The sequence below is a fragment of the Aedes albopictus genome, chromosome 3 (assembly GCF_035046485.1).
Source record: "Aedes albopictus strain Foshan chromosome 3, AalbF5, whole genome shotgun sequence".
Lineage (NCBI taxonomy): Eukaryota > Metazoa > Arthropoda > Insecta > Diptera > Culicidae > Aedes > Aedes albopictus.
In genome coordinates, this window is record NC_085138.1 from 402,685,897 (window position 1) to 402,710,597 (window position 24,701).

General features: G+C 44.4%; 1 protein-coding gene across 1 annotated transcript; it reads right to left on the bottom strand.

Moving 5' to 3' along the window:
• Positions 1-206: 206 nt before the first annotated feature.
• LOC109408988 (phosphatidylinositol phosphatase PTPRQ) lies at positions 207-24,701 on the bottom strand. Its single transcript, XM_062856111.1, has 12 exons — positions 24,357-24,701; positions 15,051-15,585; positions 6,384-7,013; positions 5,085-6,320; positions 3,507-3,673; positions 3,288-3,447; positions 2,872-3,228; positions 2,475-2,816; positions 1,269-2,416; positions 1,049-1,197; positions 601-797; positions 207-534 (listed from the first exon to the last, which is right to left on the bottom strand). Exons 2-12 carry the CDS (start codon positions 15,289-15,291, stop codon positions 353-355), a joined length of 4,809 nt encoding a protein of 1,602 aa, XP_062712095.1. The 5' UTR covers positions 15,292-15,585; positions 24,357-24,701; the 3' UTR covers positions 207-352.

Here is a 24,701-nt window from a genome sequence, read left to right on the forward strand (position 1 = left end):
AGACTACGAAGTGTACCGTAACAACGCTAACACTTATTCAAATCGGCAAAACCAAAATAAGTATGCATCAACAGCTCGAGAATCTAAAGACTTGCTTCCAGTGATTATGTTTGTCAAATTATGTGACACAGATGCTGTCCTGGAGAACATTACACCAGCAGTACTAAGGTATGGATGGTTCGGTGTGGAATAAAACATCGAACAGCATTCACAAAATGATTGTTTCACGTTAGTTTTATCTCAAATGACTAGTACTTCATTCCATTCATTGTTCGTGCAGAAAGCAACGTTTATGTAGCTTATTTTGATCACCTCTCATGAGGAACCTTTGAATCCAAACCAGTTACTTACATCAAGTTTTGGCCTCGACATCATCCGGCGCGTAGCTTTTGACATTGGAAATTCCACTGTGCACGTACTTGGGAAATTTGATGTTGATCATGTTCCGCCGTCCACTTTTGGGCGACCCATTGCTGGGGGTATTCAGATTGCTTCGTGTCGATGAGCCACTACCTTCATCGCTCGTCTTTGGCTCTAGAATGCGAAAATTCTGACTTAGTTATGGCCCCATTAAAATTAGTCTCACATCCGGAAACTCACTTTTCCTATTGTTCCGGGTCGTGTGTTCCAGGCAAGCGTGGTACAGAAAAGCGTACTGCTCACTGGTTTGAACCATCTTCACCCGTTGGCTACGCAGCTGCTTGACCGTCTCGTAAATATTGATCTTCTTCTCCTGCTGGATTCGCTGTAGAATTATGTCCAGAGCGATCAGCGTTCCCGTTCGGCCAACACCGGCACTGGAAAAGTTCAAAACAATTTATTATGTTAAGCAGCGTACAATGATCTGTCACGGTCGCCATGTCGTATTATCGAATATCATTAAAAAAAAAACACTGTTGCGATCCTTTTCCCATTGAAGATATATCTGTGTTTTGTATATATAGTGTGTTTTGTTCGATTTTTAATATTGATTCGAGTGCTGATCAATTGTGAGAAACATGTATAATACAAAATGCTGACATCCTTGAGGTAAGAAAATTAAACTGACCTGCAATGAACGACGACGGGAAGTGCAAGGTTCTTCCGCTCCGAGCGAATTATTTTGATGAATCTGATCAGATCGGACGCACTGTCCGGACAGCCATGGTCTGGCCAAGCTAGGAAATGGTAATGAAACACCGGTCTGGTCAGGTTATCCTAGAGTTTATAAAGAAACGAATATGTCATTCACGCCGTGTCAAATGATTCTTAAAGCCCACAAAACTCACCCTGGACACCAAAAACAAACGCTTCTGGTAGAAGCTCATATTGATCTCCTGGGTGCACTTGACCGCCACGTCCCGGAAGCGTAGCGTCTGATTGAACCGCGGAAAGTACTGATAGCACTTGATCCGATCGTTCTCGACCGTCTGCGTCAGCATCACAATCGTTTCCACCTCGTACTGTAAAATCATCCGCCAGAAGTCGAAGCAAGTTTCCTTCTTCGGACCCTGCGTTGCAATGTACTCGCGATGGTACTTGTACCCGTCGATGAACGACGCGTTGATGTAGTCGTTGACTTCCTCGTCCTCGTCGGCAACGATGTCATCGAAGTCTAACGGAACACGGTTGCCATCGTACGGGAAGATTCCGAGGTAGCGGTTCTTCTTCTCGTTTTCCTTGGCGACGAAGAAAGTTACCTTCTCGTTGATCAACTGTTCGGAGTAGAAGTTGATCGCTTGGTATTCCTTGTTGATCTTTTCCCGGTTCGATTGAATCAGCTCTTCGTAGATTCCGGAAAAGCTTTTCAACGGTATGTCAGCCGGTTCTTCATTGGGAGAACGGACAGCAGTTTGCGGCGGGATCGTTAGCTTATGAGTTCGCCAGAGGATCACCAAACCAAGGGAGAAGGCTAGGAGTAGACAGACGAAAATCGAGACGACAATTATGGTCAGTTGAATTAGGGAATCCGTTCGGAAGATTTGCATCGTCGAATCGCTGTATCCGCTGTTGGTGAAAACTCGCACCACTAAGGCATATTCTGTACCCGGTTTCAAAGGACCATTGCAGAAATCTTGTTCGTTTTCACATTCCTCGCTTCCAATCACGTACAGAATCTCCTCATTTGATCGGCCTCGTAGCTTCCGTCCTTCCATTGGATTCCATTGCTTCGGAGTTGTCTGATATTGTGGAGTGCATGATGCTTCGATTGCGGTTTTCCACGAGAGTACGTCAGGCCATTCGTTAGAAAGGTTCCTCTGAGGCATCGGATCTTCTTGACACTGACGTTCAGAAACCAAAAGCGCTACGTACTGAATACTTCCCACATTCCACTCGAAAACTATATCTGCCAGACTGATCATAGCTGATTTTGTTGGATTGGGAGCGTTCATTACGTTTACTGTTCCCCAGTTGATCTCCTCATCGATGACCGGAACTAAAAGAAGAAAAGTCGTAATTGAAGAGTTTGATGAGAAAACTAATTTCAAACTTACTTCCCGCCGGGGATTGGAAGTTCAAAAAGGTCGCATCACTTTGATCGGCAACGTCATCCACGGAGATCATAATCGAGACGTTGTACACGAACTCCGGTTCAAGACGAGCTTCGGTAAGCCTATAGTTCTCCAGAATGTCTTCACCTGATTCTAGAGTTCTGCTCCAATCCAGAGTGTGTTCCAAACCACTGCGGAAACCCACGAATCGACCCGTAAAGCTTCGGAGTCTTCCGTTTAGGTTACACGGAATTCTCCACGTAAGGCTCACGGTCGAGTTGTACGGTTTATCGATCTCCGGAAGTGTGACATTGTACACTAGAAACTCGAATACCGGCTCAGATTCTGTAAGTTAAAGATACTGTAGGATGTAATAAGGTCAGATTTGAAATGTTCGTACTCTCTGGAAGTGTTGACACAGACACCATTTCGGTATACGGCCCCAAACCGGCCTTCGTTGCGGCAGCTACCTGGACAACATAGTCCGTGTAAGGCATCAACAGATAAATCTTGTGTTCCAATTCGTCGTTATTCCAGTTTGACACACGGGTGTTATCGTCCTCTTCATGTAGATCAAACGTGGAGGTGTAAGCTTCGGGTTCGGGACAATAGCTAGGAGTGGGGTATCGTGCACCTTCCGACCTTATGTGAACCCGATAGCGCGTAATGATTCCATTCTTCACCAGTGGCGCTGTCCACCGCAGCTCGATCATACGATCACTACCCACCAGCTGAAGATTTCGCGGATGTTCTGGAACTACGGACGACTCAATTGAAGGTGGCATAACTTTTATACACCTATTAACTTATACCTACAATCTTCCCCAGTTATGAATGTAACGGCCGATGTTTCATCAGACCAACCGGCCTTGTTGAGGATTGCTGCAGAACAGTTGTACTCGTGGTACGGTACCAAAGGAGTAACGACGGCTGAGAATGCTGCCTTGGGGTCCTCAATAGGTGCCTCACCTGTTATCTGAAAGCGAACATATCACTGAGTATGGATTACAGGTCCCTCGTTTAACCTAATCATACCACTGTGGGTTCCTCGTTTTCCGATTCATTGTAGATATTACAGGTGAATCGCACCGAAAACAATTCACATCGATTGTTGTTATCACTGGTCAACGCACTTTGTAGTTCAAGACTTCTGGCCAACTGGTTTTTCATCCGCACTGGTTCGATGTGGTACCTTAGAATAACTTGATGAAACTAGTCATTATTCATTCAACATTTTTCGAACGTCTATTCCCAAACCTCTGTTTGAGTAAAGGATACTTAATGGGTTTCAAGATTCCAATGGACTTTAAGGACTGAGAGGCTAGGAACTTTTAAAGCCTGGACATAAGCTAATAAAGAACTTAAGCAAGATTCAGATGGGGGTTCAGGGTGTTTCAGAGTTGATACAGAAGTTATTCGAATTGATTCAGGGAGCTTAAGAACGTGTCAGAGGTTCTAGGGTTAAGTATCAAGATATTTCAGAAGGTTTCAGAGGGATGTGCATGTCAGAGAGGCTTCAAATGGGTTTCAACGTTTTTTATGGTGTATCAGGAGGTTTCTGGGACAAGCTTTTGTGGACTCAGGGAGTTTTAATGGGGTGTTCAGTTAATCTCAGGATGATTCACGTCATCCAAAAGGAAGTTTCGGGGGTTTAGAAACCTTCATGGGGCTTGCAGGAGAGTTTTAAAGGGGTGTCCGGGGTAATTGCCGAAGGTTTCAGGGCAGCTTAAGAGGTTTCGGAGCAGTTCAGGGGGTTCATGAGGTTTCATGGCGTTAAAGAGGGTTTCAGAGGGATTTCAGGGGGCTTTCAGGAAAGTTGTGTATGGTTTCAGAAGTGTTTCAAGCAAGTCTCTAAACGGTTTCAGGGGAAAATTGGTAAAACGTATACGTACAAGCCTTTGTAAGCCTATTCGTAATACAGCGAAAGATCACTAGCTACATATATAGATTCGAAACGTTTCAGAGTGTTTTAGAGAGTATCAAGGCATTTTAGAAGGTTTCAATTGGGGTGTCAGGAATTTTCAGGCGGTTTAAGAAGGTTTGAATGTATGTCCGGGGGGCTTTAGATGGGTTTCAGGGATTTCCATGGTGTTACTAAAAATTACTGGGGTTTAAGACAAGCTTTCGGAGGTCTCCGGAGGTTATAATGAGGTTTCAAGGACGTATTCACGTCCACGGATTCACGTAGGTTCGAAGCGGTTTTCAGGGGTTTGGGGGCCTTCATGATGCTTGAAGGGGAGTTTTAGGGGGGTTTCCCCGGTTTAGAGGACTTATGGTCCTTCAAGAGGTTTCAGGTGGATTTCGGAGTCTCATATTACTCAAGGTAGCTTGGAGACCCTAAACAGGTATTAATTTCATTACTTGACTGAACTTAGTTACATGAGGCTGAGTGAGCAAGAACTTCAAATACCCACTAGTTGAGCTTGTAGATCCGATAACATATACTCAAGGATGATCTTAATTCAACTCAAACTCGCCTGAAACACCCTTCAACTCCCCTTCACCTCATATTAAGCTCAATAACTACTCTGAATACAATCAAATACCATCTAGATAACGTTTAATGGAGGTGCCTAAGTCAAATAAGCCGAATGGAGTTTCGATTGTACTTACCTCTCTCCTTCGTCAATATCTCCGCAATCACATTATTTCCGTCGTTGTTCTTCTTGGACACCGGGATAACCTGCACGTTGTACTTGGTACACGCAAACACCTCCACAAAGGTGACATGTAGATCCGTGGTGGAGTTCGAAATCTGCTCCGGGACATCATCTTCCCCGGTCACCCAGGCCACGTACCGGTAGGACGCTACGCAGAACGTTCCATTCACCGGAGGTTTCCATCTGGCCACCAACGATCGAGGATCAATCTCGGTCAGCTCCAAGTCTTCGACCTCACTCAACTTTTCCTCCTTCACTGTAGCGTTGATCGTTACTCCTTCGCAGTCCTCGCCGGCAAAATCCACCGGAGCTACTGTGAAGTTGTACTCCACGCAAGCATCCAAGTTATCTATTGTGATGGTAGTTTCTACGGTCGTTATATTCCGCTCGTCGTAGAAAATGCGATACATGCTAACACATTCCGGAAGAACAGCAGGCTTCCTCCAGACCAAAGTTATTTGGCGGTCGACGCTCGTGTCGGCAATAAGCTGTTGTACCGGTCCAGGCTTTGGATGCGGAATTATCACCTCATTGGAAGCGCCCAATTGTCCACTATCCGATACAGGTGTTATGCTCAACTGAAGTGGTCCGGATAATGGACATGGTACAGCGGGCTTACGAAGCTGAAAGACAGCTGATTCGGATTTACGGAGCCTCGATATCTTTGCCTGAACGGTGGTATTGGCGATTACACGATCGTCATTGATGGCTTTTTGAACCACGATAAAATGATTTAGGCAGTTCAAGTTCGTGACAGGTAGCTCCCAACGAAATTCGCTTCCTGTCCACTTCACATGTCGAACTTGTGGAATATGGTGTTCAGGCAAAGAAAACGAAATTTTGGCAGACTTGTGTTCCGAACCGTATCGATCAACAGGCACTACTACGAACGTGTAGTTCTTGCATGATTCCAAACCATTAATCTCCAAGTTTGAATACGTCGTGTTCCAAACGAGTGATGAATCATCCTCGACAAACAATTTGTATTGTGCCACGCAGCTGGAATCAGCTTCTGGATCATCCCAAACTATCTGAACGGAGCTTGAGGTGATTTGTTGGGTGCGAAGGTTCCGAACTGGTTCGCGGAACGGTAAAGTCGTCATCCATTGTGAGCCACTGGTCAGTATTGTGGATACTTTAACAGAAACCAAGGAACACGTATCGTTTGCGGTGAGGCGGATGGAAATCACTGTTGAACGAACAAAAAATTGTATTCTGCGCAAAAAATAACTGATTTACAAGCTATACTGACCTTCATCTGCTTCCCGTCCTGAAACGGCATAATCATGCCTCTCCAAGCTACCGTTGATAAACTCCTCTTCAATCGAAAATGATTCGATGCACTTCGTTACATTCCAGCTCCTCCTTTCAACAACTACATAACCTTCTTTTGCAACAATTTTCGGATAACTTCCGACAAACTCATCGACGAACAGCTGCTTCGTTACCGACTCGCCACTTCGATATTCAACCGTTAGGTTGTAAGTATATCGACCGCAATGATCAACGCTTACCTCCAAATGATCACCACCAGGTTTCACAATACCGTAGAAATTTTCCCCTCGAATGATCACGTTCTTCACATGCTGATTGAAACCTTCCAGGAATTCGACACAAACTCGTGCTTCTAATACTGATGGATAGGGATGATAGGTGATGGTCACGTTGAGTACGTCCTGGCTTTGACTAGAATCTGTAGGATCAGTTTCAACCCTGAACCTTAATGATTTGGGCTTCGGAAGTTCTTTGTGATTATCATCTGTACGATCGGCGTCGTTTATTTTGAGCGCCAAGCATGACTTAGGGATGAAGTCATCTATGTCGTTGGATAAATCTGTTTCTGTCGAGATTGGCACAGTAGTTAATTGATCATTAAGCGCGGCTGTAACGACATAGAGAACGGAAAATATGCGAATTAGGATATTTGAGTTTATCAGCTCATCCGATCAGTAGCACCTAAGCATTAATATGATTTTTTCGGTGGAATTATTATTGGCAACATTTCGTTATAAATACAAAACCGTTATTTTCAACGCGAAGAAGTTTTATGAAGACCCAGGTGGTACTCGCAAGGTCAGGTAGACAGATGGTAGCCCCGAAGCAAAAGGGCAATAAATCCCATGAGTTAGACCTCGGCCAGGTGCCCCAAAAGACTGGGAAAGGTGGGCCAGAAAATGCCAGCTCGTCCCGGGTTGCGACCTTGTGTGGATCCTCAGCCACCACAGGTTAGACCGGCCCCTTGGACCCTAGTGATCAGGCGTAAAAGGATAAAACATATTCGAAGGTCCTGAAGACGATGAGAAGCGATGCTTAGTTCACGATCTGGAAGCCGACGTACCCAGTATCAGACGTACTCGTACCGGTAAAGTTATTCTTGAATTTAAAAAGGACACCGAGCTCAATATTTGGCGAAGGAGTAGAAATGAAAACTCTCACTGCTGATGCGAGTTTCCAGTGTACAAACCTGGATGAGATCACGGACGCCGAGGAGCTTGCCACGGCACTGCGGCGATAGTGCGAGGTGCAAGTGGCCTCAGTTGCGTTAAGTTGCGGAAAGGTTATAGGTTACCTTGATTCGGTTACTGTGGTGGATGTTAACGAAGCCGTGAAGATAGGAAAGCTCAACGTGAGTTGGTGGGCGTGCTTGTTGAGCATTAAGCAGTCGTCGGAAACTTGCTTCAGGTGTTTCGAACCAAAACACAAGTCCTGAGACAGCAAATGCCCAGACAGGAGCAAGCTTTGCAAGTGATGTGGAAGCGAAAGCCATATGGCACAACCTCCCAAGTTTTTTATCTGTCTCAGCTCTGGGAAATCCAAGAGCACCATATACCTGACGAGAGACTCATGTGCCCAGCCTTCAAGAGAACCTTAAATCACAGGGCATGAAACGCAGCTGAACCTGAACCACTGGAACGCAGCCCAGCAACTGTTGCGTTAGGCAAATATCGCGGGTGGGGAGGCATATTGCCATCATAGCGAATCCTTACCGAGTACCCGCCAGAACTGACAATTGGGTTAAAGAAGGGTCCAAAATGGCGGAACTATGGACGACGGATAAATACCCAGGCCATGATTTGGTGTCTACATCTAAAAGAAGGCTCCGTAGTCGCAACGATCAACGGAGTCTTCTTCTGCAGCTGTTCTGTGCCTCCTCGGCGATCCATAAAGCAATTCACGTACGCAGACACTGAACTGTATGACAGCAGAACTAATAGGGTGGTAGTCGTGGAATGGAGAAGCCGTTTCACGAACCGGGACAGGGGTCAGATCCTGCTAGAGGCACTAGCCATGCTAGATGTTGATCTGGCTAATATCAATACTAAAAATACCTGTAACCGGAACGGACCGGAGCAGGTCATCGACATTACCTTTTGAAGTTCTGGCCTAACAAGTAGTTCGAACTGGAGGGTAGATGAGGCCTATACTCATAGCGACTACCTGACGATTCGCCAGAGTATCGACTACAACAACATCAGACAGCAGGCCGAGGAAGGAGCGACCAGGCCAAGCCGTCTTAGATGTAATACATCATACTTCGACGACGTATGATGTATTATATCTACGCTGCAAAACGGTGAGTCGATAAGGAGTGCGTCCAACATAGCTCTGGTCCTCACAAGTTCCTACCCCATGCTTCCAAGGGTCAAGCGAAGACAAAGATCGTCAGCTAAGAGTTGTGTGCTTAGCTGGTAGTGCAGACTGGTCACTGTTGTCCTTCTGACTTCAGCTAGATTGAGGAGGTACGACCCGAGCGTCTGTTCGGCAAGGAGGTGCGGCTCAAACAGCGTCTGTTCTGGCATCCAGCGGCTGAGTAAGAAATGCTGCATCACGCCCAGCTAGATCCAAGGTGATAGCTCCATCAGCATGGTCGTCCCCAAGGTAAGTAAAAGGAAGGTAATCCAATATGTCAGATTCCACCATCCGCCATATTGGAAAACCTAACGACAGCTGGCAAGTTTGTATTCATTTTTTTTCACTAGTGAGATGACAAACAAAACCTTTCAGCCCTAGCAACGTAGCAATCCCACAGAAACCATGCACGCTTAACTTTCTCAGCACTAAAATCGGACAACTCCATGACACTCATCGAGTGTTTCCTACTTACACGGATTGCAAATTAGCTCGTACACCCACACTCAAGCAAATATTTTGCAATATTCTCGGCAAAGCAATCTCTTTTGGTTAATAAATCACAATTGTATTCATAATTAACAAAAATGCGGGGGCACGAGCAAATTTTAAACCTGGGGGAATATTACTCATTTTATGAGTGTCATGGAAATATGTCAACATTGGTTATCCCTGGTTATCCGTGTTGAGAATGTTGTTGCCGATGCGGCGCAGCAACGCTTCTGTAGCGTTCTGCAGCATAAACAAACTGGCCGGCTGTCACCTCCATCCCCCCCGCAGTGTGCCGCACTCCCCGCATCCACTTACTGCTTATACGCTAACACCTTCCTTATAAACATCTTGGTCGTCCCAGTGTTGGTTGGGACGTTAAACAGAACCGGCATGATGGCCCTCCGGCGAGACAGGAGTGTTGGCGTAGGCCCAATAAGCCACCCGTAAAAATCCCCATTGCGAATAACATAGGAGAACACGGTGTGTCTGGTAGAACAAATTTATTACAAAAAAATGGGCATCGCTAATTTTTACGCTACGTGAAAGTTGACGCTACCAGCTTTCATTCAAGCCCAACATCGAAATATTCCATCGGGGGAACTTTTTCATACAAAAATTGGGTATATTTGTTAAGTAGAAATAGGGATTAATTTGGAACCGTGCATTTTGTATGGGGAAAAACAGTATTCTGAAAAAGTTGTTCGGGATCCCTCGGTGGATTTTTTTGAGGGACCCTGCAAATGAAAGCTGAAAGCCTCTATTTTTGAATAGCGAAAAATTTGACGATGCCTATTTTTTTGTTATAAACTTTTCCCATACACACGCCGTGAGAAAACACAACTCTACACAATCGGCAAAGACCCACGCGACGAAATAAGGACTACGATTGGTCACTAGGTTTCGCAGGATGTGACAGGATAATATACGACGAACTACATCCCCGAAACTTTGACATCGTGGCGTTGCAGGATCTTTGTTGGACTGAACAGAAAGTGTGGAAAAGCGGGCATCGAGCGGCTACCTTCTACCACAGCTGTGGCACCACCAATGAACTGGGAACAGGATTTATAGCTTTGGGAAAGATGCGACAACGTGTGATCGATGGTTGCTCGCCGCGTGACGTGAAAATCGTAGTCGGCAATATGAACGCGCAGGTAGGAAGGGAGGAAATGTACGGACCGGTAATCGGTTGAAACAGCCTGCACGCCGTATCGAATGATAACGGCCAGCGATGCGTAAACTTTGCAGCCTCCCGTGGTATGATAGTCCGAATCACCTTCTTCCCCCGCAAAGATATCCACAAAGCCACCTGGAGATCATCCAATCATTAAACAGAAAACCAAATCGACCACGTTCTAATCGACGGCAAATTCTTCTCGGATATAACCAATATTGTCCGCACATACCGCAGTGCGAATATCGATTCGGATCACTACTTATTCGAGCAGCTACGTAACGTAGAGGTGGCTCAAGACTACGCGCAGCAGTTAGCAGTGGCCCTACCAACGGAAGAGCAGCTTGGCGCTGCTACACTTGAAGATGGCTGGAGCGACGTCCGATCCGCCGTAGGTAGAACGTCGGCTACAACACTAGGCTTCGCGACTCCGAATCACAGAAACGACTGGTACGACGGCGAATGTGAACACACGCTAACGCCGCTCAGCACAAAAGTGCATAATTTCCAGACTACACCAAAAATGTGTAAACCTTGCACATTCACAAAATCAGCTCCTGTGTCCGCAAAATCGTTAAATTCGCAAAAAATGTTGTACAGCAATCTAGCTAGGTTTACTAGTGACCTTGGAAAACAAAAAAAATATTGACATTTCGCATCTAGACGAGTGTACGAGCTGTTTTTGAAAATGTGTAACTGTAACACATTTTTGTGTGGTCTGGAAATTATGCACTTATGAGTAGGGCTTACACATTTTAGTGCTGAGCGGTTTTACTGTGCAGTTGAAAAACGAGAAGAATGCAGCATGGGCGAGAATGCTGCAACACCGTACGAGAGCGAATGAGGCACGTTACAGACAGGCGCGGAACAGGCAGAACTCAGTCTTCCGGATTAAGAAGTGCCAGCAGGAAGAACGAGATCGCGAAGCGATGGAAGGGCTGTACCGCGCTAAGGACACACGAAAGTTCTACGAGAAGCTGAACCGCTCGCGCAGAGGCTTCGTGCCACAAGCCGACATGTGCCGAGATAATCACGGGAATATTCTCACGAGCGAGCGTGAGGCAAGCATGGGAAAACTCATTCGCTCACCCGAATGCCGGCGATGCAAAATAGCCAAAAGAACGCCAGCAACCCAATACTGAGTGAGAGCACGGCGCACCATGAACGAACGCAACACGAATGGCTCGCCACCGACGCCACCGAAGCGAATCAGGAGAGCAACAAATAGAGTGTGAAATGAATCAGCTAGGATCGGTGTATACGAAAAGAACGTTCGATCTCTCAACTACCGAGTGGCATTCAGCTGATTGACTCAGAACGCGCTCACTGATTCAATTCCCAGTACTGAATGCTTCCACTGAATGCTAAATGAACGTTCCAAAACGAATGCTCTCGCACCCGACTCAGAATGCAAACATTCGTTCAATATTCGTTCGTTCGTCTTCGGCACACAGATTCAGTAGCGATTCAATCGGCCGTCGTTGCTTGCGTCGCTCGGTGCTTGGCGATTTAAAAAAATGAGCAATGAATGTGGAAAGATTCTGCTTGGCAGGAGGAGAAGCACACTCGCTTCAGATTGCGCGTGGTTGTGAGTGAGGGATGCGCAATAAATGAATGATTTTTTCCCATCCTTGGCGTGAGGTGGTCGACAGGTGGCGGCAGCATTACGATGAACACCTCAATGGCGACGTTACATGTACCGAAGGTGGCGTGGTAACAGATCTTGGAGTATGTGCACAGGACGAAAGACTTCCGGCCACTGACCACCAAGAGATTGAGGAGGAGGTTGGCCGGTTGAAAAACAGCAAAGCCGCTAGAGCAGATCAACTACCAAGCGAGCTTCTAAAACACGGAGGAGAAGCACTGGTGGGAGCACTACACTGGGTCATTACCAAGATTTCGGAGGAGGAAGTATTACCGGAGGAATGGATGGAAGGTATCGTGTGTCCCATCTACAAAAAGGGCGACAAGTTGGATTGCGGGAACTTCCGCGCGGTCACACTACTGATCGCTGCCTACAAGATACTCTCTCAAATTTTATGCCGCCTTCTATCACCGATTGCAAGAGAGTTCGTGGAGCAATATCTGGCTGGATTTATGGGTGAACGCGCTACAACGGACCAGATGTTATATGCTTATAAATAAACAGCTATGGCAGATTATGCACGAATACGGATTCCCGGATAAACTGACATGGTTGATCAAGGCGACGATGGATCGAGTTACGTGCGTAGTTCGAGTATCAGGGACACTCTCGAGTGCCTTCGAATCTCGCAAAGGGTTACGGCAAGGTCTTTCGTACTTGCTGTTCAACATTGCTTTAGAGGGTGAAACGTACATCCGACTAAAGAGTGAAGCCAGGCGAATCGGATTTGTCATTAACCCTAAAAGGGATACCTGGGGTCCATTGGACCCCAGGCGCCTTTCAGAGCTCGTCTCTGATGGAACACACTCAGCGAGGTGACGAAACTGAGGCCATGAAGGTATCCCTTTTAGGGTTAATGTGTCGATCACAAAGTACCGTGAGGTCGCCATTCACCGCTCATTTAACGGCATTTTCGTGTAAAGTTTATGACATTAAAAATCGACATTAGCAAATATTGCACAAAAAATTACGTAAACAACTCAATAATTATATTGTTATTATAGAATAAATATAAAACGATCGAAAAATATGTTTACAACCGAAAAAAAAAAATAAAATTAAAATGTCTTGGCTCCTATACCGCTCATGCACCCATTCACCGTTCATAATGGATCCATTCACTGCTCACTGGATTATTTTTCCAAGGAGCAAATGAAATATGCATTTATAAAAACAAAATTTACTTTGATTTACCACAGTATCGATGATTCATGGTGTTCAGTTCATCCAGTTTTGTCAAAATTTAATCTTTTACGGGTTTTACTGTTTTATGCCTGTTGGATATTTCTCCCACTGTTTGCCATGAACTGAACAGTTCCCATGCTGCCCTGCAGCGCAGTGTGGAAAATGTTTTCTTAACAACGTGGTTTCAGATACACCCACTTAAAAACTTGGTGAAATGAAAGTTTTTTTAATGTGGCAGCATGCTAAATTCACTTTTGTTACAACACTTTACTAACATTTGATAATTTTCGTATGATTGACCCAAAATGAGCGGTGAATTGAGCATGAGCGGTAAATGGCGACCTCAAATTGGGAGGCTACGGTGGACGGGTCACGTCATCAGGATGTCGGATAGCAACCCGACTAAAATGGTTCTCGAAAGTCATCCGACCGTTACAAGAAGACGTGATGCGCAGCAAGCTAGGTGGGTCGACCAAGTAGAGGACGATCTGCGGACCCTGCGCAGAGTGCGGAACTGGAGACAAATAGCCATGGACCGAGTGGAATGGAGACAGCTACTATGTACAGTAGAGGCCTTAGCCTGATCGGTAAGGTAAGTAAGTGAGACAGTTCCACAAGCGGACGGTAGTTCCCACAAGTTGATTCCGAGAGTAGATGGAAGGGTCACTAGGCACCGTGGGGAAGTAATATTCCACCTGACTCATGACCGTTGGAGTCATGGATGCTTTAGACAGTTTCTACACCGTTACGGTTTGCAGGCTTTGAAAAAACCGCTGAACATGCTTTGTTCGTGTGCCCGTGATTTCACACAGTGCGTGACTTCATGCTTGCCACATGTGGTACGGTGCGGACACGACTATCTCTTCAAAGAATATTTTTGGCTAGAACACCATTTCATCGGCTATCACTCGTATCATCTAGGAACTACAAAGGAGGTGGTGCGTGACTAGGTCAGTTGTAAACGAAAGGTGGTCTCAAGGTTCTGAAGTCGGATAGGCAGGCCATACCGGTGCCTGCCCAGTTGTCGAACTCGACATATCTATCGGACATTTGGCCGCGCGAAAGTCTCACTGGCATATCGTCGTCGCGGCGGCTGCCTACTTAACTAGGTTACATTCGGAACCGTAATTTGGGTAACATAGGTTCACCGGTAAGTTCCGGGGTAGGCGACGAATGTCATTTCAGCGTCGGAAACGATAAAAAGAGTATAGATCAGAATGGTATGCAGAGATTTTACGAAATCGTCAATGGCGTACAAAGAAAAACAACGCCATTTCTCGTGCAATCGCCGAGAATGTTGACAGACTTCGTTGGATGAAGAGAACGTGATTCTGTATCAGTAGTGATGGCCCCATTACAGTAGCGATTGAGTTAAGGACACGATTGCTAGAGAACGAAGATGGCCGCCACAATGACAACCTTGCAATCAGCTCAAATCTTCTCGAGCACAAATGTTTAGATTCATCAAACTAAATGGTTTGGAAATGTAACTCGATGCTTACTTACTCGCAGTGAACACTGAACGATATCGATATTATCGAAAACGCCCATCGAGTCATGAAGAGGCCTTGATGTTTTCAAAGGAAGGACCTGAAAGCGCATAACATTCAGGAGAACTGAAAGAGGTTTGCCCAAGTTTTTTTCCAGATTCAATAAGCGAATGATAACCCATACAAGTAATAGATCAAGGGTTAGAAAAATCATTATTCGTTGGTAATTGGTAATGCACATGAAATGTCGTCAAATTGATGTCAATGTAAACGAGTTCAAGAAACTAAATTGTCTATACTTACTTGTGATTTCTTCAAAAGTTGTAGCTGTGATCTCATCACTCGTTGTCGAATCACGTGTTGAACTTTCAGTAACAAAGTACTCCGTCGTAGTTGTTGTCTGCAGTTCCGTTTCGTATTGTGCTGATGCCACCAAATTAATCGCCGTCTCCGTCACTTGCCGATCAACCGCCGCCACGTCCAGTAGCACCAGCACTATCAATACTATCAATTGGAAAATTCTAACTTCTTTAACACTAATCATTACTTCAGATCACGTTGTTTCGATAACACTTTTAGATACCGATTGCACTAGACGCATCTTCCGCTCCGTTCGTGGCCTCAACCAGCGCACTACTCGATAGATCTTCGCTTTGTCAATGTAATCCAAAACTGCAATTTAGACACTCGCTTCATGTCTACAATAAACATTTCTAATTGATTCCAAAGGTGATATTGTAGTGAACCATTTTCCCAATGCGCACTATACCGGATAATCACGCTGTTTGAACTAGCCTAATCCATGTCAATTGATACCGATAGGTGGCACTTTCATCCGCTACAATAAAACAATAACCATTGAGCAGAACATATCCGCCGCGCAGTCAATCAAATTAAAATTATTTTCAACCAATAAAAGAGGTGAGTAGGTATATATCTGTTTCAACGGTATCACCTATCATCATCGTTGTCTGTCTTTTGTGACAATAGCTGGGTTGACTGATATCCTGCTATGATTGACAGCTATAATATCAACGACGGCGTGATATCGGAAGAAAAGGATCGTTTATCAAATACGCAATGCTATCATCGGGAATCACGTATAGAAAAACACCAAGTAGTGATTAGGACGTTCAATGTTCATTCATTAGAAGTTACATGTACTCGAAGAAATGCCATTTCTGTACTCGAAGAAATGCCATTTCATCATTACGTAATTTGTGATCGACCTCAAAGTTTGTTACCCGTCTGTTTGCTTCGGATTGCCGATAAGGTCGTGATTACATCAAATACGACCGATGAATCCCTGGTGATAGCCTGATAAGGCAACCCCACGTTCTCTGCGAAGAGTGTACCTTACACCTAGGCATCACTGTTGTTTATTGGTTATTGTATTGATTGGGGGATTGATAACGCTTTTGAAATCAATATGTAAGCGCTGGAAACTATCAATGAGCCATTAGTGTGTTCAGAGTAATACAGAAAGGGGCTCTATTACAGTATTCTTATAACCACACTGATGATTCATTGATAGTTTTCACTGTCAATAGCGTTGTTCATTTGATATATTAACGCTCTCTTTCCCATGATAGCACAGGTGATCCATAACTTTGCATTGATCATACACATATTGGATAAGTTATGATCTACATGCGTTATCAATGCGTTGCTGTTACAATATTGGGGCAGTGCAACATCCGACAGGTCAATGGAGCATAGTGATGTAGAAAACTAATTTTCAATGATGTTCTAGATCATCCAAAAACTTTTGCGAGTAAAGGTCTTATGATCTAAGAGCGTAGTCGGTAAATTGCTGTTACAATACTATTACAGTGCAACATTCTACAGGTGCATGGCACGATGTTCTGTAAAGAATTAATTTTCATATAAGTTCTACAGGTTATCCAACAACTTCCGTAAGTAAATCTACACGCATAATCAATGAATTATTGTAATATTACAGATACGCTGCAACGCCCTACATGTCTATAAAGCATTGTTCTGCAAAGAACTAGTTACCAAAGATGTTCTTTGTCCTTCAAGAACTTCCGCAAGATAAGGCATTAAAATCTGACCTGTGCTCCGACTATATTTTGCTCGGCGGCGGCGTGCAATCCCCAAGATGAATTCCAGGAGGATTTCCCAGGAGAAATTCCAGAAGGAATCCCCGAAGGAATTTCAGGAGGAATCCCCGGAGGAATTCCAGGAGAAATTACAGAAGGAATCCCCGGAGGAATTCCAGCAGGAATCTTCGGAGGAATTTCAGGAGGAATCTCCGGTGGAATCCCTAGAGGAATTTCAGAAGGAATCCCCGGAGGAATTCCAGGAGGAATCCCCAGAGGAATTTCCAAGAGGAATCCCTGTAGGAATCTACGGAGGAATTCTAGGTTGAATCCCCGAAGGAATTTCCGGCGGAATCCCAGAAGGAATTCCCGGAGGAATTCCAGGAGAAATTACAGAAAAAACCCCGGAGGAATTCCAGCAGAAATCTTCGGAGGAATTTCAGGAGGAATCTCCGGAGGAATCCCTAGAGGAATTTCAGAAGGAATCCCCGGAGGAATTCCAGGAGGCATCCCCAGAGGAATTTCCAAGAGGAATCCCTGTAGGAATCTACGGAGGAATTCTAGGTTGAATCCCCGAAGGAATTCCCGGCGGAATCCCAGAAGGAATTCCCGGAGGAATTCCAGGAGGAATTCCAGGAGGAATCTCCGGAAGAATTCCAGGAGGAATTCCCGGAAGAAATCTAAGAGAAATCACCGGAGTGATCCCCGGAATAATTCCAGGAGGAATCCCCGGAGGAATTCCAGGAGGAATTCCAGGAGGAATTCCAGGAGGCATTCCCGGAAGAATTCTAGAAGGAATTCCCGGAAGAATTCTGGAAGGATTTCCCGGAGAAATTCTAGGAGGAATTCCGGAAGGAATTCCAGGAGGAATTCCAGGAGAAATCCCCGGAGGATTTCCAGGAGAAATCCCCGGAGAAATTCCAGGAGGCATCCCCAGAGGAATTCCAGGAGGAATTCCCGGAGGAATCCCAGGCGGAATTCCAGGTGGAATCCCCGGAGGAATTCTAGGAGGAATTCTAGGAGGAATTCCCGGAGGAATTCCAGGAAAAATCCCCGGAGGATTTCCAGGAGTAATCCCCGGAGAAATTCCAGGAGGAATCCCCGGAGGAATTCCAAGAGGAATCCCCGGAGGAATCCCAGGCGGAATTCCAGGTGGAATCCCCGGAGGAATTCCAGGAGGAATCCCCGGAGGAATCCCTGGAGGAATTCCAGGAGGAATCCCCGGAGGAACTCCAGGAGGAACCCCCGGAGGAATTCCAGAAGGAATCAACGTAGGAATTCCCGGAGGAATTCCAGGAGGAATCCCCGGAAGAATTCCAGGATAATTTCCCGGAGGAATTCCAGAGGGAATTCTAGGAGGAACCCCGGATAAATTCCAGGAGATATCCTCGGAGGAATCCCCGGAGGAATTCCAGGAGGAATCTCCGGATGAATGCCAGGAGGAATCTCCGGAGGAATTCCAGGAGGAATCCCTGGAAGAATTCCAGGAGGAATCCCCAGAGGAAATCCAGGAGGAATCACCGGAGGAAATCTTGGAAGAATCTCCGGAGAAATTTCAGGTGGAATCGTCGGAGGAATTCCAGGAAGAATCCCCGGAAGAATTCCAGGAGGAATCATCGGAGGAATCTCCGGAGGAATTTCGGGAGGAATCCTTGGAGAAATTTTAGGAGATATCCCTGGAGGAATTGAAAAAAAGGAATTCTAGGAGGAACCCCGGAGAAATTCCTGGAGATATCCCCGGAGGAATTCCAGAAAAAATCCCCGGTAGAATTCCAGGAGGAATCCTCGGAGGAATCCTCGGAGGAATCCCCGGAGGAACTCCAGGAGGAACCCCCGGAGGAATTCCAGGAGGAATTCCAGGAAGAATCCCCGGAAGAATTCCAGGAGGAATCATCGGAGGAATTTCCAGAGGAATTTCGGGAGGAATCCTTGGAGAAATTTTAGGAAATATCCCTGGAGGAATTCCAAAAGGAATTCTAGGAGGAACCCCGGAGAAATTCCTGGAGATATCCCCGGAGGAATTCCAGAAAAAATCCCCGGTAGAATTCCAGGAGGAATCCTCGGAGGAATCCCCGGAAGAATTCCAGAGGGAATTCCCGGAGGAATTTCTAGAGGAATTCCCGGAGCAATTCCCGAAGGAATTCCAGGAGGAGTTCCAGGAGGAATTCCCGGAAGAATCCCTGGGAGAATTCCAGGAGAAATCCAGGAGGAATACCAGGAGGAATCCCCGGAGGAATTCCAGGAGGAATCCCCGGAGGAATTTCAGTAGGAATCCCCGGAGGAATTTCAGTAGGAATCCCCGGAGGAATTCCAGTAGGAATCCTCGGAGGAATTCCAGTAGGAATCCCCGGAGGAATTCTAGTAGGAATCCCCGGAGGAATTCCAGGAGGAATCATCGGAGGAATCTCCGGAAAAATTTCGGGAGGAATCATTGGAGAAATTTCAGGAGATATCCGTGGAGGAATTCCAGGAAAAATTCCCGGAGGAATTCCAGGAGGAATATCTGGAGGAATTCCAGAGGCATTCCAGTAGGAATCTTCGGAGGAATTCCAGTAGGAATCCCCGGAGGAATTCCAGGAGGATTCCCTGGATTATTGTATGAAATCCATGAAGCAATCATGGAGATATGCTTGCCAAAACAAATTCTCGACGTAACTCCTAGAAGAATCTTCTGTAGGAGTTCGTGGAGGAACTTCTGGAGAAATCTCTGATGTAACTCCAGGAGGCATCCTTGAATCCACCTGGAGAACTTTCTGAAGGAACGGAACTACAAGAGCGATCCTTGGAAGAACTCTTGAAAGAATACCTAAAGTGACTGCTGGATGATTCCCTGAAGGAACTCCTTGAGGAATCTCTGAAGGAACTCCTGGACTGATCCCTGTAGAAACTCATGTAGGATATTTTGTTGGAAACACTGATAGAATTTCTGGACTGCTAGACTAATCTCTAAATCTGTAGGATGGCTCCTGAACGAGTCTCTGGAATAGCTTTTAGAGGAATACCTCAGGGAACTCCTGTTGGAATAACTGCGGGAACTTCTGAAAGAATCCCTTATAAAACACCTGGAAACATTCTTGAATCCTCCTGGAGCTACTGGGTAGTCCCTGACGGAACTCATAGAGAGATCCCTGAAGGATTTTTTAAAGTAATCTCAGAAGTAGTAGAAGTAGTTCTTTACTGCAGGAATTCTCGAAGGAACGCCAGGATTAATTCCTGAAGGAACTTCTGTTAGGAATACCTGAAAAAACTCCTAGAGGTATTCCTAAGAGAACTTCTGAAAGAATATCTTAAAAATATTCATGGGGCATCCCGAAAGAATTCTAACAGGAATCTCCGAAGGGATCCTAGCTCAAGCAACGATTTGATGCCTTATTTGATTTCAAGAGGTTTTGAAAACCGCCGTAATACCAAGATGATTATATTTTGGCTTTATGATTAACCTCTTAGAATCTACTTGGGTGAAGAATTTTCAGAAGGGGTACCAAAAAGAACTCCAAGTCAGAAATTTCTGAAAGAATTTCTGGAGGAATCATTGAAGGAACGCCTGCAGAAATTACTGAAGGAATTTTAGATCCTAGAGGAAATTCTAGAAGGGATCCCAGAAAAAACCCATGCAGGAACCCTTGATGAAACTCCTAAAGGAACTCCTAGCAAGATCTCTGAGAAACGTCAGAAGAAATCCCACCGATTGGGATTCTGAAAAAAATTCACAGTCACTGCAAGAAACTTTTAAGGTTTTCTTGGGTTTATTCCTGGAGGAACTCCTGTAGGAATTTCTGAAAGAGCTTCAGAAGGAATCCCTGAACTCCTAGATTAATCTCTGAAGGACTTCCTATGGGAATCTCTGAAGGATCGTCTGGATGAATCACTGATGAATCTACTGGAGGTATCCACAAGGAACTTCTGGAGTAATCCCTGAACCCAAGTAACAATTCAAAATCATTAATCAGCATGCCAGTTGATTAAATGTTCCACAAAGGCGCCGACAGTTGAACAAGAGTATGTTTTGAACAAAATGGCGAATAAATGTTTCATGCAGTGGAAACTGTACGTTTGTTAAATATATTTCTGCTGATTGAATAACTAATCGTACAGAAGTTTAAAGACAGTTCCTTAGGTGTTCACATCATCTGTCTAATAGTGCTCTAATAATGATAGAATACAAGCTGCTTCCGACGTATTGGATGCCGTTATTCCACATAACATCTTCAATGGAACAAGTAGCTTATTTAAAATTTAACAACTTTTGCTTGATCATTTTATTCAACCACACTGATGTAGCTTAACAACAAGATGTTACCATGTTTCTTTAATACAAATGTCACACTTTTATTCAAGCAATGTTGATTAGCAGTGGTACTGTGTCGTTGTTCGCCCTGCCTCTTTTTGTAAACACGATTGTTGATTAGGGGCCTAAAAAGAGCAACCGCGGCTACAAGCTTGAAGACCAAACAAACTTCTTGCTACAGCTATAAATATCACACTTTTCTCACTTTTAAAAACATTCTGACTCACCTTTTACACTTCACGCTCCAACGACAGCAGCATCAGCAACCAAAACACCAGAAAATGCAACTGAAGTGGATCCTGAACGGCTCCTCTATTTGACATTGACGAGTTAGATTACCCACTATGGTGACACCGGTCAAACCGGGCTCAGCTTCCTTATGTTCATATTTTCAGCTGCTTGGAGATATACACAATCGATACCCATTTTCCTCTGGACACAAAACAGGAGCGGTGAAAATAATCTGATAAGTTCACTTGTTTGGGCGTTTAAATAAAAGAAAAGTTCGAAGTGTCACCAATCTCACAACACAACACCGTGAATACTGACGGACTAGCAAAACAATCAACATGCATGCCTTATGATTAAACGTTGCGGTTACAATTATTCAAACATTGATCAGCTTTAATGTTTATGAAGCCAATTTGTTGAATAACATATTTAAGCAATGTTTAAGCAGCATATGTACGGTAATGTATTCGACTCAGGGATTGAATATATACTACTTTAAATATGCCGATTCATGTAATTCGGATTGAAGCAGAGCAGATGCAGACGAGTGTAAATCCAAAGGTCCAGAGTTCGAGTCTTTCAATTGATAGGATTTGTTTCATAAAAATGTAATAAAATGGAGAGGTTGTGGCTATATGATCAGAAGAGAGAGATATTCCAGATTAAATACAAATGTAGAAATGTAGAAAGTTAAATCATTTTTGCAATTTTATTGTTACAATGATATTTAAGAAACATTTAAGAAACGTTTTCGTAGCAATTGTAAAACCATATCTATTAATAGAAATAAATTTCGTGAGGTGTACCACGGCCCCAGCATGTTTCGATTATATTATGGTGGAATGAATGTCGAAAAAAGTTTGTTATTACGCAATATGCTGCTAATGCAGAATAATAATTTCTAAAACCATTCTCAAACGATTAAACAAATAGCGTTTGTTTATTAAACGTTGAAGAAAAGTTTATGATGGTTGTGTAAATAGCTGATGGTTCTAACGTTGAACAAGTGTTTCACAACCGATGTACGGTCATTGGATAAACATTCTTTTCATCGTGCTTATAGAACGGTTGATGTTGAATAGATTCTCATTTTTGGGCGAACAAGAGTTGAAGCACAGTTTTATTTCAAAGCTATTCAAATATAATACGACTAGCAGCTTAATAAAGTTGCTTTGAGAAACATTTCTTAAAGCAAAAAATTGTTTCTTGGGGAACTCCTGTCAGAATACCTGAGAGATCTTCTGAACAAAATCCATAACGGATCTCTCAGAGGCATTCGTGAATCCTCCCGGATGAATTTCTTAAGGAACTACTGAAGACATTCCTGATGAAACTTATGAAGAGATCTATAAAGGAACTTCTGCTGAAATCCCTGATTAGAATTTTACAGAAATCTATAAAGGAATTTTAGAAGGAATCTTTGAAAAAGTCCTGTAGGAATCTCCGAAGAAACTTTTGGACTAATCCCTGAAGAAACTTCTGTAGGAATCCCAAAAGTATTTTCCCATTCTTTCTCTACATTTCGGAATAAACTCCGGTCCCTATCTCTGCACACGGCTTGCAGCACGTAGACTTTGCAAGATGAGTGGGGCGTCTGATATAAACCATTGTATCTTGTAAACCATATACATGTCTAATTCCTTCCTCTTCGCTTCTCCCAGGCGGCGTTTCTTTTCCTCCAGGAATAGGTGATTCTGCTGATTCCGCTTTGTTTCATGTCTTTTTACGTTCTGCCGGGTCCCATACTGCAGCATTACAGCTTGTGCTACGTTCTTCTTCTCCAACACCTCTCTACACTCCTCATTGAACGAGATAGTTTTGGGCATAGCTTGATCATCATGAGGTACTGGTCAGAGTCGATATTGTTGCCACCATGATAGGTCCTGACATCAATAATATTGGAGAATGGCTGCCCATCAATCAGAACGTGGTCAATTTGATTGGTTCAGGAGGAGGTATACGACTGGAAGGAAATGTTGAACTGTTGTCTCAGTCTAAGAGCATTGAAACGGCAAGTTTGACATAGCCCGACGCGACGTTTCGGTTCCGTGTATTGGATCTTTTTCAAGCGATAATCAGTCAACCGTCTCTCGTTATGCGGTTTTTGAATGCAGTTTGAGAGCTGGAGCTTCTTGTAATACCATTTAACATAAAACACATAAATTTTTCTTGTACTTTTTGGGACAACTTGCACTGCACACTACAGATCACAGCAAGCACATATATCTATCTGAAGAGAAAGCCACAACAGTTCAACCAATATTGAATACTGATAAGTCGGATGCAACAGCAAAAGCTTTCGCAAAAATACCTTCTAATTACGAATTACTACGCATGATAAACAGCACAATTCTGTGCCTAATAGGATCCCATCCATCAATCTCACTGTTATAGATCCGATTGCATATTGCTTATACGATAATCATCGAATTACGTGATCCCATCACTGAACCGCGCAGTAATACAATTGCGCCATTCATCAAAATTTCACTTGAACACAACATTATTCTTCATTCGTTTCGCATGATACTCGCAACATACGATCACAACAAAGTTCGGTACACTATGTATTACGTTTCTTGATTTTTCATAGCTAGCACTATCACTTTTATCTTCCATCTGGCTCCAGCCCTTCTGATGTGACTAACAGGATGTTCAACTCTCACTCGTGATTTGTAAATCCTGCCTCTTTAAATTCTTCAGCGTAAAACGCACTTATCAAGAAAAAAAAAAACAACATCCAGGAACCCCCACGGCCACGATCGAGGACACACAACCTCCTCCAGGCAGGTTGCACTTTTCCAATTAAACTAATCCATCATCGGTGTTCCGTTATCGGGCCACCGTCATCGTTTTCGCGCGTAACAAGAGCAGCAACTACAACACTTGTCTGGCTATATAGATAGATAACAGCGCAGCTGCGACCAAGAATTGGAAGAAAACAGCTACACGACACTTCACTGCTGCAGCTGATAAGGAACGCCCCATTCAATCCCTCGTTCGATTAGACGAATTGCGATAAAATACCGGTGGTTTCGAAGCTCCCTGACCCCGTCTCTGTTTAGTTTTGTGGTGATGTACCGAGGAAGGTATTGGTAACTATTCTTCGTAGATCTTCAACCTTATCAGGTATCAATTGAATCCAAATGTTTTCTCCGAATTACGACCGTCGCGAGTTTAGACACCTCGACCCATTAAACACAATCTTATCGCTTTATGGTAATTCCAGTAGGTGAAGAGGTACACGAAGTGCTACTGGAAATAAAACAATGTGTCCTTTTCCTTCGAGCTAGGAGGACAGATGATAACAAAACGTACAACGGCGGTTCCAGTCCCGATGTCCTACCCGTTTCGCGGTCCGTTCAATACTGA